The sequence below is a fragment of the Cyanistes caeruleus genome, chromosome 8, assembly GCF_971803275.1.
Source record: "Cyanistes caeruleus chromosome 8, bCyaCae1.hap1.1, whole genome shotgun sequence".
NCBI lineage: Eukaryota > Metazoa > Chordata > Aves > Passeriformes > Paridae > Cyanistes > Cyanistes caeruleus.
In genome coordinates this window covers 27,892,443-27,906,430 of record NC_141708.1, presented here as the reverse complement: position 1 = coordinate 27,906,430, position 13,988 = coordinate 27,892,443, and the positions used below count along the sequence as shown (strand labels likewise).

At 38.4% G+C, this 13,988-nt stretch overlaps 1 protein-coding gene across 10 annotated transcripts in view; it reads right to left on the bottom strand.

The window, feature by feature from the left end:
- Positions 1 to 780: 780 nt before the first annotated feature.
- GRID1 (glutamate ionotropic receptor delta type subunit 1) overlaps positions 781 to 13,988 on the bottom strand; it is a 493,727-nt gene continuing 480,519 nt past the window's right edge. For 3 of the 10 annotated variants that reach the window (XM_086900894.1, XM_086900897.1, XM_086900898.1), the window contains one exon: positions 809 to 1,310. In XM_086900894.1, coding sequence (XP_086757020.1) covers positions 882 to 1,310 — 429 coding nt within the window. In that variant the 3' untranslated portion in view covers positions 809 to 881. Of the gene's footprint in view, positions 1,311 to 3,675; positions 3,901 to 13,988 lie in introns of all 10 variants that reach the window. The other 7 variants (XR_015290159.1, XR_015290162.1, XR_015290161.1 and 4 more) reach the window with 6 other exon arrangements.

Genomic DNA, 13,988 nt, shown 5'->3' with positions numbered 1-13,988 from the left:
TATCTCCTGCCTTTACAGTTCCTCCTTGCCTCACTCCATTGGTTCCTCCCCATTTTCAGTCATGTACACAACAAAAAAGAGCTGAGCAGTTTTTCTTAAAAGCTTTCCCCTTAATCTAAAACCTGCTGTTCATCAAAGCATTTATATATATAATATATACGTCATATATATAATATATATTATATATATATATGTATAACAAAACACAGAAAGTTAAAGAGCCACACAGACATCTAAAGACACAATCCAATAATCCTGTGCTTAAATTTAGAAACTGTGTGGAAGTTTAAATCCTTGTTAGAAGGAAGATGTTCTCTGCTTACTGTTTGTTGGATTTGAGTTATAATTCACCTTTAAAGTGTTTTTTACTGCTATGCTAATACCAGCTGCTAAGTTCTCTGAGTGAATTGTCATCTTGGCTATAAAACAGGGTTCTGGGAAAAGGAGAAATCTGAGTATGGTGAATTTTTCTAGCAAGAAACAGATAATATTTTTTTCTCTTAAAAAAACCATACCTGTAAGGGAAAAAGTGTTGAAATCCATGGAAAAAAAGAAAAGTATGGCCCTCAGTCCCAGTAACAGGTCTTCTTTGGCACTTGAGAACGACCACAAGTAGTTTGCCTTTTTATTCATATAGAACAAAATTTACAAAGTCATTCATACATTTTTGTTTGTTTTTTGTTTTGTTTTTTACTTACTTCGAAAATTGGGAATATTCAAAATACACTTTTACCCCACTTCATTCTTTCATTATTTACAAGTATATACAAGAAAAATGTAAGAGTTTTTTTTTCTTTTTTCTTTTTTTTTTTTTTTTTTGTGTGTTTCTTTTAAATTTTGTATTAAAAATCTCTGCTGGTTGTTTGTACTGTTTGTTTTCGTCATATGGATGTTCCATGCGAGGGCTCCATTGCTTCTGGAATGACTCCCCCTGGCACGGACTGGAATGACATTGGGATCGGGGTTTTGACGGGGCTCTGCCGGAATAGTCCTCCGTTGGGTGACCTGTGTTTGCACTGTATGGAGGGCATGGTGGCTGAGCTGCTCAGGGGCAGCGGCAGGTTGCTGCCCGAGGCAGCTGTGAGTGTCCTGCTGGCACCATGAGCTGTCTGTTCTGGTAAAAAGGTGGTGACAGAAAGTTGCGTGTTCTGGTACTCGCGCACCGGCTCCAGGGTCTGAGCTGGCTGCATGCCACCGATCTCCAGCGCCGAGATCTCGATGGACGCTGGAGAGATCTGCTTGTGGGCTATGTCTTCATCAATTAAACTGTTCATGCGTCTGTGGACCTGCTCCAGATTCACCTCCTTGTCCTAGTGAGGAAGAAACCAGAACAGTCAGTCCAAACACAATCTCCAACCCCATCCGGCCCCCCTTCCTTTCCTCTGTGTGACCAGAGTTGCTGATCACTCATTACATCACTTGGATTTTAACTGTGCCTGCACAAAACCTCAAGGTCCAGCGACATCTCCGGATGAAAAACCTGCTGAAGAAAACCCTGAAGAAAACACCAGCTCAATCTCAACCTGCTGGAGCTCCTGATGTTGTCAATCCCATCCTCCTGGGAGGTAAACTGATGGCTGTGCTTCAGTAAACAGGGGTTGGCATCAGAGACCAGAACATCCCTCACACCTTTGGCTCACCTTGCACAAGCTCAGAAAAAAAAACCCATAGCAGGCAAACAAATTACCTGGGACTCCAAATTCCAGTGGGCAGCTCAGCCCCTTGTCACCACATGGCAGCTCACCACTGTCTCCTCTATCTGCAGAGCACTTTCTAAAGAACACGACAGTAAAAAACCCCTGACTTCAGCGTAGTAGCTTCATGTATCAAAATCTACTGGCCAGGGGTTGTGATGGTGATGAATTCTTGCCTTCCCATCAGGAAGCCTGTGTGGCACAGAATATAAACCTACTGGAACAGCACTGAGAGAGGCCTACTCTGGGAGCCCTGGGGAGAGGGGACCACACATTTGTGTTTGGAACAGTTGCATGATAGATCATAAGATGTCTGTCACCTTGACACATCATCTAGAAGTCTGTCTGTGGTCAGAGCTCAGGAAAACACTGTTGGTCTTTGGAAAATGCATCACCACCTTCTGAGAATGCATTACCTAAGGTTCCCAGAGTGGTCTCTTCAATTGACTATCAGAACCACTCACTCAACACATTTTAGCTTCCATAAGGAAATATAGAAAAATAAGTTGTCTTTAAATCCTGAAGTAGCAAAGACCTACAGTGGGCTGTTTATCACCTCAGCACGGCATTCAAGATGCTCAAATTGGGAAGCAACAAAACTGGCAGGGTGAAGTCAACCACCTGGGATGCTGTCTGGCTGAATTTTAACAGCTAGCATTGTACTGCCAATAAAAAGGTATTACATTATATAATTTCTCTACATTTCATAAAGCACAGCTATGATTGCAGTTGTAGTTATTTGATGCAAGTGTAACGCACAGCAGAACAGCAGCAAAGCATAACAGCCCAACAACCCTGGAACTGGAGAAATTCCCTGGTCCAACAGAAACCTGAGTAATTACATTACTCAGACAGCAAAACTCCAACCTAGGGAGCAGGACTACCCAAAACCTCTTTGTTCCAATAATCCCGGACTGCCCAAGGTCAATCTGTGCTTAAATGTTGCTTTGACCCAACACCAGCAGCCTTAGTGATTCATACCAAGATCTAGGCTCAGGGAATGAAGAAGCACAAAATGTCACTGCCACTCACTCTGCTTAATCTTTCATCACACTGATGTTCAGGTGGAGCACAGAGAATTACAATCTTATTCCAGTAGAATCCTCTGCTAGGCAACTTTCCCTTCCCCTGTAAACTGACAAGCCAACTCCAAAGTCCTTGATTCCAGTCAATGTCAACTACAGATTCAATTCTAACCTTGTGATTTAACACCCCTTCTACATTACTCAAGAACCATTGAATTTTCTGATCCCTGCATGGTTTGGAAATGAATCAGTGTTACATGATGTACAGTTCAAACCTGTGTCCTTAGCTTAGGCTAAATCCATATTGATTTCAACTGGAATACAATTGCTCCACAATTACAGGGCTGAGCTGCATGTTGCAAATTCTTTGCTAATCAGTGGAAAATTAATTCCTATTTAATTTATGTCATAAATTCACCAAAATCCCAATGAAGCATCCAGAAACCTGGGGGATATAATCTTCCTCACCAAAGAAACAAATAACTTTTTAAAAATCCTTCTTTTTCTGCCAAAACCTGTAATCAGATAATTTTGAGTTAGAGAAAAATCAATGGATAATAAAATAAAAAATAAACTTTTTTGACATGAAGGGATCACACAACTGTTGATCAGATAACCCCTGCAGCAATATTAAGTCCTTCCTGACAACAAACACACCTGAGCTGTCAGGCCCTTCATTCAATCATTAGACAATGCACTAAGGTGGTGCTGACTCAGAGGCTTTTTCCTGAATTCTGTTGCTAAGAAACTTAAGGATTTATGGTACAGTGGCCAGAGGATTACATGGATTTAATTCATAATCTCCTCAGTTCTTGTTTCATGAAGTAAAATTGTAGACCTGGGAAAAACATGAGAAAAGTTCTTACATTGTTCCCCAATGGGAGTAAGAGCTCAACCTCTGTGGGTGGATTCCTTTGGAACAGATGTCCAAGCAGTCACTGCTGCATTTTCCTCACCTGTTTGCCAGCAAAAGCTTGCTGCAAAGTTCTGCTTGTCCACAAACTTCAGCTAGCACCATGTATGATGATTTTGTGTCTAAGGAGCTTACTCCCAGAAGCCCATTATGCAATGCCTCTTAGGTACCCTGTACTACTTCTTTTCTAAATGATGCTGCTAGTTGGGATGTGGACGCCTAGCTGGCATTCTGGGTATCTGGGACTCATATTCTTGTCAAGCCTCCACTACAAAATAAAAAAACAAAAGAGAACTTGGGTTAGAACTGAAAAAATATTAGAGCAAATTATTTCTAAATGAGGCTTTGGTGAAATGCTCATGACTCCTTTACATTTTTCTGAGCTTTTGCCAAATACTACATTTCAAGTGAAAATATACAACAACATTTTATTTATATTTCCTTTTTTTTTTTTTTTTGATTGCAAGTACATCCTAAATGTATTTATCCTGCTTTGCTAGTGGAACAAGTGAAATATGACTTGGATAAAGTCAAGCCAGAGGGAAAGGTAAGGTTTCAATAATTGCAACAAGCAATTAAATATTAATTGTTTACGGAGCGAGATTAATTTGTGAATGATCTTGATTTGGAGCATCTGGGCACAGAAGGTCATAAAATTGAAAGCATGAATTAATCCTGGTTACATATTTAGCTGAGCCCTTTTAGGACATAAAGAGCCACAGCTGGGATGCTCATAACACACATCTCTGGGTCCAGACCACAGGGATTATTAAGGACCACATCCTTTGGAATATTCCCCTCTCCTGATCTAACAGGCCTTTTCTTCTGCTCTGCACAGTCCTCCCCAGGACAGCATTCCCCAGGAAATGGTGGATTTGCAGTTGCTCATGTTTCACAATACAGACTCAGGTTTCACTGTGCTAAAATTCTCTATAAGGATTAAAACCACTTCCTCCACACAGGCATCACATTCCACATCAGAACACTTTATGACTTTATGAAGTACATGGAGAATTAAACACTTGGGATCTCTATAAGAGGTAGGGGTGATGATTTAATTTGCCTACTTCTCTTTCTTCAGCATTAAGGACAACTTCCTGGCCTTATTAAGATCAGAGAAAACTTTTTAAAGGCTTTCAACAGACCAGGAATTCACACTATTCCTTCTTTTCATTGTCAAAATAAAATGTTTGCAAAGGTTATGGAAAACAACTTGTCTCTCAGGAATTATCAAACCACATTTTTAAAGGTTCTTCCCTTTTTCTTTGTCTTATTAGACAAAGAGCAGCTAAATAACTAAATGTCAAGGTTTGTATGAGTCTATCTTAATGGTGAATGAAAGATTCTTCAAATACTTAAAAAAAAACAACCCTAAAATAAAATTCAGAAACTCTTGAAAAGATTTGTTTGTCATCACACACCATAAAACTGCTTTGAATCCCAAGATTCAAGAAGTGGAGGTTTCGGGATAGCTTTATGTGACAAGTCAACCTTTCAGAATCTGTAAATTCTGTAAACCTAATCCTTTTTTTTTTTCCTTTATTGTTCTTCTGGGAAATTCAGTAACACAGCATATGTTACTGAAAACTAACAAGCTAAATGGAAAAAGGTTTAAATGGCAATAAAGCCAGAACAAGAAATCTTAAAAGTTATGATGTTTTGCTCCACTGTCAGCTCCATGTTCTCCTTTATTTTTAGTTCTGTGCTTCTCATTAAATAACAGTAATTTGTTAAAATTTCTTTTTGCACTTAATGTATAAAACTTAGTTAATATTATAAATATGTCATATCTCAGACATTTCATGCCAATTCAACTTTACTTCTCATTTATGACTGTGTTGGACACAAGTATATGCTTGTGTTGCCAGAAGAAAATAAAGTATTTTTCTTTTGCTGGCTTCATAATTCTATTTTCAATATTAATGTTGCACTCCAAATGGATCAGTTGAAGAAATTAATCAGTGAAGGAAAGAAACATCTAAGGAAAATTAATTATACACCCAGGCTTATCCTCTGCAGGCTTAAGGAAAACAGCTAACCAAACACTGCTCCTGGTCAGAAAATTCTCTTATTCATAAATACCAAGTGAAATGTCAATGTCCCCCGGTGAGATTGAGTTCTGGAAGGGCATTTGAAGGGCAGGTTTCTGATATGTCCCAAGCACTTGACCATGAGCAACAGGTTCAATGGCCTGTGACTGACAGCAGGAGCACACCTGGCCTTGGAGTGGATCTGCAGGATGCTCACCAGAATTATCTGGGAATGACTGAACCTGCAAGGCCACACCTGCACAGAACTATGATTACTTCTCAGGACTGACCAAGTCTGGACTTTTCACAGAGTGAGATTATGGCAAGATATAAATGCAGACACCATGATTTACAGAGTAATCAATTTTTTTTTTTTCTAGCTTATTTTCTGTGACTCTTGACAGTGAATTCTAACAGCCTGTGGGCTATATTGAAAGAATATCCTACTAATTGGGAGGTTTGGAGTCAGTGAACACGATCAGACTCAAGAGTGTTGGAAAGGCTGATGTTTTTAAGACATTGCCTACATCACTCTAATTCATTTTAAGGTAATACTGCTCAGTTGACTGGCTTGCAACACTTGGGATTTTCCAAGGGAAAAAAATTTTGATAAAAATTATTTTTATTAAAGACACCATTGTGGTGTCTGGTTTTCCACTTGTGATTTCTGTGAGCTTATCACAGAGTTCAAGGAAAGCCACTTCACCACATAAAAATGCTACAAGATGATGAAGCAGTTCCAGAAAGGCCAAAAAGGAAGACAAATGCCCAAACAGGAAAGTCTAATATCTGCAGAAATGTGATTCTAAAACTATGCCAAAACTGTAATAAGTTGGATCGGCATCCAATACACGTAAATAAAAGCACACTAGACTGGAGAAGAAAAAGACTGATATTCCTGACCCCAGAAGGACTAAAATTTCAGAAACATAGCCAGTATGGGCAGACAGGCTCAGACAGGGAGGGGATATCTCACATATGTCAATACCTCCCAGTCAGGTGCTGGTAACTGTGCCAAGAATTAAAAGCCTGTTAAAGTAGTTAATAAGGCTCAGGAGATATGCAGAAACAATGCTTTTAAGGTAATATAGCTTTAATCATTAATCAGGGCACATTTCTGGTTTGTTTTTTTTGTTTCCTGTCCTGGGTGACAACATGAAAGATTATCTTTTGGTGAGAAAAAAAAGACCAAGACACACATGCTGATATTAGGTTTTCATTCTGTGCAAGAACTATTTTTTAAAAATTAGGTAATTTTGTGACTAGGACAGGGTTTAAAATGTTGAGACAAACCCCAGTGTCAGACAGACACTTCCTCTTCTGCCTTTGACCAGAAACATCTCTCCCAGCCATATAAAAGTCCTCTCGATTCATACATGTGTGTCATAATGACAGGTGTCACAGGTCATGAGACACAGATGCACACCTGTACCCAGTTAGAAAGGAACTCTGAGGAATTTCCAGGCACAGACAGCCATATTGCACTACTGAAAAAGGAGGCAAAAAAAAAAAAATGGAAACAGCAATGCTTCTATGCTCAGGTAGCCACAAACTATTCTCTTCCTACTCAGCATCAAACCCCATAGCTCCACCCAGCAACCAACTTCAGTCTGTGGGGTTTCAGACATCGTGGACTCAAACATTTAGCTTGTTAAAGAGAAATAAAGCAGTAGCAGCTCTGCATATGTACAATTGTTTAGGACTATTTTGAAATCCTGTATTCACTCAGGGTCCTTATCATTACTTTCAGTTATATCTGTTGCATATGCAAAGCTTTAATTTTAATTTATTCCAGGAGGCTCTGACAGACTGGCAAAACCAGGCATAATTGGCTTGCTCAAGAAGAAAAAGCAGTGATGATACGTGTAATACATGTGCTGCAAAACAATGACAATACAGTATGGTGTTACATTAATACAAATAACCCCTTTTTAATGTGACTCACTGTGTGACACTCATTATTCCGGAGATTCCGCAGCCGACAATGCAGTGAAATGCAGAGAGACGTGCAAACAGATGCAGTGGTGATGTATGTCTGCTGTCATTAATTTAACACAGACAACTGACCCAGTCAAATAGCACTTAATGTTACATAAAATTTGCTGAGTGGTTTCTGAGTGTGCTCTGCTCAAAGCTGGTCTGACCATAACAGAATCTTATTAGAAATAGGCAGGGATGCACCTCAAGAGTCTACTTGAAAACCTGCTTTTAGAAATAGGCCCAATCCTGCAATCAAGCTTCTGCTCTTACAAGTGGAAGCTCTACCATGTATTTTAAATTAGCAATTAGCTAAATTATCATCCATAAACCAGCTGTTAGAAGAAGGCACTGAGACTGACATCAGGTGAGGTCCAGTTGGCTGTTACCTAATTAAAAGAATAAAATAAATGAAAGGTTTGCAGTACGTTAATTTCATTCAATGTGGAATCATCTGCAAAGAAACAAAACTTCATAAAAATTATGTACAAGAGGCCACCTGGTTCCCTAGGTGATGCTCTCCCTCACCAGAGAGCAGAAATTCCTTTATGAAGAGACAGTAACACTCTTTTTTTTTCTAAATAAACCTGAAAAAAAAAGTGAGATATTACAGAATACTGCAAAATTGATGTTAATGTGACAGAAAATTGTTTCAAATACATTGCCAAAGTTTATTTCCAGCTACCCTCAGCCATAAAATAAAGGTAAATAAACTATTACCAAAAGCCTAGACACCAAACAAGTAACAATGACTTGCTAGTCACCACTAGAACTGGTACAAGTAGCAAGAACCTTCATGAAGCAGTTCACATCTTCCCACACTCCTGTTGCACACCTTACCCAGGTTGGATTTATCTAACCTGAAATCATATTTAACCAGGGGTCTAATTCTGAGGTGTCCCATGGGTGCTAGCTGTGAGCCTTGCCACAAATACCCCAGACAGTGATCTCCCCAGCAGGCCAGTCAAGCTGACAATGCACACCACTTTAAACCAGCTAAGCCTCTCTCTTTGTCTTATTTATCCTCTTCAACTGCATCCCTGTCACTGTGAATAAAGACATGGGACACAGTCCTGATGGGGGAACAGCAGGTCACCCCACAGGGTCTTGCAGTGATCTGCTCCCACATTTACCACCATCCATTAACCAAGTGCAATCACAGAGAGCACAGTCTAGACTCACAACAGACCCAAACCTGCCAGGGAGGAGGTTGTGACAGCATTTTCATTTGTTACTCAATATGAAAGGGGACTTTCAGCCTCATGCTGAGATATTCAGGCTTTAAAATCCTTACCGACCTTGGTTCACCAGCTGGTAACTCAATGAGAAAGAGAATGAGTGAGTGGTTCACACGGTACAGATGTTTCCACAGTTTTCATGATGTTAAAAATAAACAGGACAACAAGAGAATGCAAAGAAACACTTCTCAACACAAGCAGGAAAATGCAGTACAGAATGAGTGCTGGTTGATGAGCATGCCAGTGTCTCTGCAGAGGAACTAGGGAGAAAGGAGAACTTGCAACCGGAGAAACCTCTACTGTGTACACACTACAGACTGCAGTTACAGGCATTTCCAACAACACAGAGGTTAGGATCCAGGGGAGTTCCAGGAGAAGGTAAAGATGAGGAGGAAACTAACAGGGATTCATCTGTGCAGGCATTTTCAACAAGAAACCAATCATCTGTATGTTTATTATAAATTCTCACCATGCTCCTGAGGCCCAGCCTCACATCATTGGCCATCTCCAGATGGAAAGGGAAAGGAAGATGTGGGGAGAAAAAAAAAAAAAGGATCAAGATAGTGAGGCTAATAATGTAATTAATGTTTCACACTCTTCAGCAAACATATACTCATCATTTCTTATACTTCTGGTCTGAAATAGCATTGCTTAAAAAGATGATGGCCCTCAAGAGAGTGGTGTTTTCAGAATTTGACATCATCTAAAATTACACTGTGAGGTGACAGATTACTCTTTTATGAAGAAAAAATTAAATTCATGAAGGTTCTATTCCAAAACTCACTAAAACTTAATGGTTTCTTTGCATTGCATTACACATTTTTTTAATCCTAAATGATAATCTAGTCCATAAGGGATGCAATTTCTCACTCTAGTGAGCCCAAATCAAAGCAGTGCTATCCTTTAACAGTCTGAATTACTCTACTGGAGCATCAGGCATAACAGATTGCTCAACACCCTCCTTCTTCACCATTCCTGTCTAGTCACATCCAAATCTCAAAAGTTCCCATTTTTTCCTATTATGCCAGGAGTACAGGAGAGGGTTGGCACAGGAAACAAAGAAATGCTTCTACAACCTGTCTGATGCCCAGTGTTAGCTGACTTACAAAGCCTCTCGTCTCCACTCCAGCTACATGAAAGCCTTACAAATTCCTTACTCCTGACTCTTAGCCACATTTTTTGCAATTAAAAACTGAATTTTGAAAAGGTTTCTGTGCCCCCATTCAGGGCTGTATTTTGGAAACTGCCCAAGATCCTATTTTGACATAAGATATGACCAGCCAAATCATTAAAATAGCTCAGCACAATAAAAATCTGGCCACCAGTTGCCTGAAAGATAACTCTTGCATACTGAATAATTCTGAAGAAATAGTACTTGTTATGTTGAGTGAGTTTGTGTAGCTCTTTTTATATATGTGCCTATAAATACGGGTCTGGACTTATGAAAATCATAACCAAGCCATTGATTAATTTTAAAAAAAAAGAAGAAAATATTTTGCACAGTATAGGTATCTGTGATACCTTAATATTTTGGTAACACTGCCCACATGTTATTTCAGGTACTATAAAATTACTTAAATTCAATTGATAAATAGGCTTATATATTGCATGTTAATATCATTGCATGGTAAGGTCATTCATCACCAAATAACTTTGATGCACATATAACTCCCAGTTTCTGCTTCATACATGGTGGTTTCAAAGCAACTGAAGCTTGATCCTATGCCACTAAAAGGAATGAAAATGTTCTGGTGCTCTGGGTGAGATTAGAATACACCTGTTATTTAATTTTATGTACATGCTTAAATCAGATCAACACCTAAGGCACCTTAGTCAGATCAACACCTAAGGCATTTTATAAACCACAAAAATGCAAAAAGAAATTTGAGAAAAAAGTCACATTTTATGCTTTATTTATTTTAAACTTTTACTGATTTTGTTATTTTACACCCCCTTCAAAAAGTCAACTTTAAAATACCACTGTAGGCTGAGATAAGACATACAAAAATTAGCTGTGTAAACATTGTGTAAAGAATCTAAAATAATCTGACACATTAAGGCTCCAATTCAATAAAATACATAAGCTCATGCCAAGCTCATGAGTAGCCACAGAAGTTCTCTGGGATAGGTAATGTAATGTAAATTAAGCAAGTACTTACACTCATCACCAAACTGAAACTTTAAACAAGTTATTTCTTTTTGATTTCCCTGCATGGCAACACTCAATGTTGAATAATTTTCTTCCCCCTCTAAGGTTCATACCAGGTAAATCCAGATTATATCCCTAAGGATCCCATTAGCAGGGTTTTCTTACATGACAGAGAAAAATTAAGCCAAACATAAAAATCCCTTCTTTGCAGTTAGGGAAATGTGTTGGTACAAAACTCAATTGCTTCACCACTGCTTTGGGTAGCAGAAGCCTGGGCCCAGTGCCATAAATCACAGGGATGACATGTCACTGTTAAATCCATTACAGCCTTGACCAAAATCTATAGTGATCAATAGCAGGAGTTGAGCGATTTCGTTGGATTTTGGACGTGCACCCTGCCTGGGACCAGGAATTACAGAATATCTACTTCACTATAGGCACCTCCAAAGAGAAAATCTTGTTTCTTCACTCACATAAAAAGCCAACATGGAGTTAGTTAAGATGCCCTTCCAGCTATTACCATCTTCTGTACAAGGTAATTTATATATTATATTGGTTTTTTTTGTTTGTTTTTTTTTTTTTGGACTGGTTCTCCCAGCTTATACTTTATCATCAAACAACCTTAAACTTTGCATTCTGGGTTGACTGATTCCTAACAGCTCTTTGCTGATTTAAAAACGCTAGTTAAATGAAGTTCCTCAGCTTATTACATTCAAAGCCGGTTTGAAACGGAATTTCTAGATGGCATTAAAATGCATTATTTTGCCAATGTTTACGTGATTTATTTTCCCCAAACAAACCTTTATTTATTCTTAGAAAAGTAGAATACAATACAGTAGTACAAACAAATGATAATTTATATGCAACTGAGCAAAAAATGTACAAAGATTTCAGACATGTCATTAAAATACAGAAAAAATAATTTAAAATAAAAACAAGATAAAATATAGAGAACATGCAATGAAGGGAAAATAAAATATCGATTTGATGATCTCATGTTTCCTTTCACTCTCAAAAGGAACCATCTTGGGGCAAATAAAATTATCACATAAAAAGATAAGACCACAAAGGAGACAAGGTAAATGAAGTGACAAGGAAAGACAAGGAAAGTGAAAATAATGGTGAAAGCAAGAGACTCTTTAATAATCAAAACCAACACTGCTGACACCATGCCAAAGGTACAGAAGCCTTGATTGCCATGGAATAGTGTCTGGCTGGAGAACTAAAGTGAGATGAACACAGTACAAATCACAATCCTTAGCAGTGACAAAACTGGACCCATTGGCCTCGTGTCTGCCAGCTCCTTTTTCCATTTGTAAGGTACACTGGGATTCCTGCTCTTCTAATGCCAGAAGAAGTCTTAGTGGGTAACTTTCATGACCGCTAAAACTGGAAGAATGGATTTCTGAGGTAGGCTGGAATTTGCACATCAGTGGACACAGAAGTGAGGGAGTTTAAGGCAGATCACAAAAAGGCTTCCCTGGCCAGAGATACAGGTGGGTTTTTTTTTTTCCTTCACACTGTGTACTGATAAAATACTTGTGACAATTTTTAGAATAATTTTGCTACCTCCCACAATCTCATAAAGCTCACAGAGTCTAGACCTTTTGAGATTCAAGACATTATTAAGCATGGAGTAGCAGGAAATAGGAATTATAAGGTGCTGTTACTAGTACACAAGACCCTTACCACTCTGAACAGTAAATTAAATGCTGCCACCTTTTAATAATTAAAAAATAAAAAGAACAGAAAAGGGAAAGGAGTCTATTGAATAAAATGATTTTGCAGAAGCATAAGAAAGGAAAGAAATCACAACCTAAGCTGGGAAGACTGATTGTTAATGAATTATAAATTTGACACAAGTTAAAGACAATGACTAGAAGCAACACAGGAGGTGGAAAACTATGCTGTGCCTTAACCAGTAAAACCCCCAAATCTTCTTGCACTACAGATTCCCAAACACACTGGGTCCAGTCTCTGAAACACTCAGATCACTAGGAATAGCACAGCTGGTTTGGAAAAATAGATATTTGATTAAACATATATATTATCTGTGCAAAGAAAGAATCAAACCCAGAATTTCTTAGGGTCATTCTAACATTGTCTCTCAAGAGCTACATCAAATATAAGTGAATCAATTTCACCACTTATGAGAGATACAAGTATCAGATCCCAGAAAACAAAAAAGCATCCTGCACAAATGACTAATTTTGTTTAACATGGGCTTGCCTTTTAATTTCTTAGTGAAAAATCTCATGCACAGTGAAAAATATGAGAATTTAACTTTCTTTCCATGAATAGTAGGATATTTTATCTTTGCATATAAGTTTCCATTGTTTTGTAGTGTATGGATGAACTAGGAATGCTTTCTTCACAGTTCTGATGAGATCTCAGAAGTAATACTCTTCAGAGGAACAGCACATCACACAAAGGCACAGCTGATAAAGCACAGAGGATGCTGGGGAGCCCATTGCAGGAAGCAGCCACACTGGATCATAGTAACAACAAAGATGTGAAAACTGCCTTTCATCCTTTCAAAGGGGATAGAAGATACCAACAATCTGATGATGTGGCAAAGCCCTTGGCTGTTAAATGATTCAAATTACATTATGGCTTACTGATATTGTTAAATAAATGCATAGGACTCACACAAAAAGTTAAAGAAATCCAGAGGCAACTGTCAAAAGGTCGACATTTATATGGTACCAGGTTTTAGTAACTGTATCTGATTGCTGAGTCATTTAACAGGGACATAAAGTGACTGAACAAAAACTCAAGAATAAATATTAATTTTTCACAACTCCTTAATTTTCTGAAGCTTATAGAAGTCAAAAGATTAGGAATCAGTATTTCAGGCTAAGCAGCAGCTGTGTAAATTCAAGATTTTAACACAGAGATAGATGTATGAGCTGGCTCAGTTTCACTGTGGGTATTGGATGGCTGGGTGCTAACAATGAGTAGA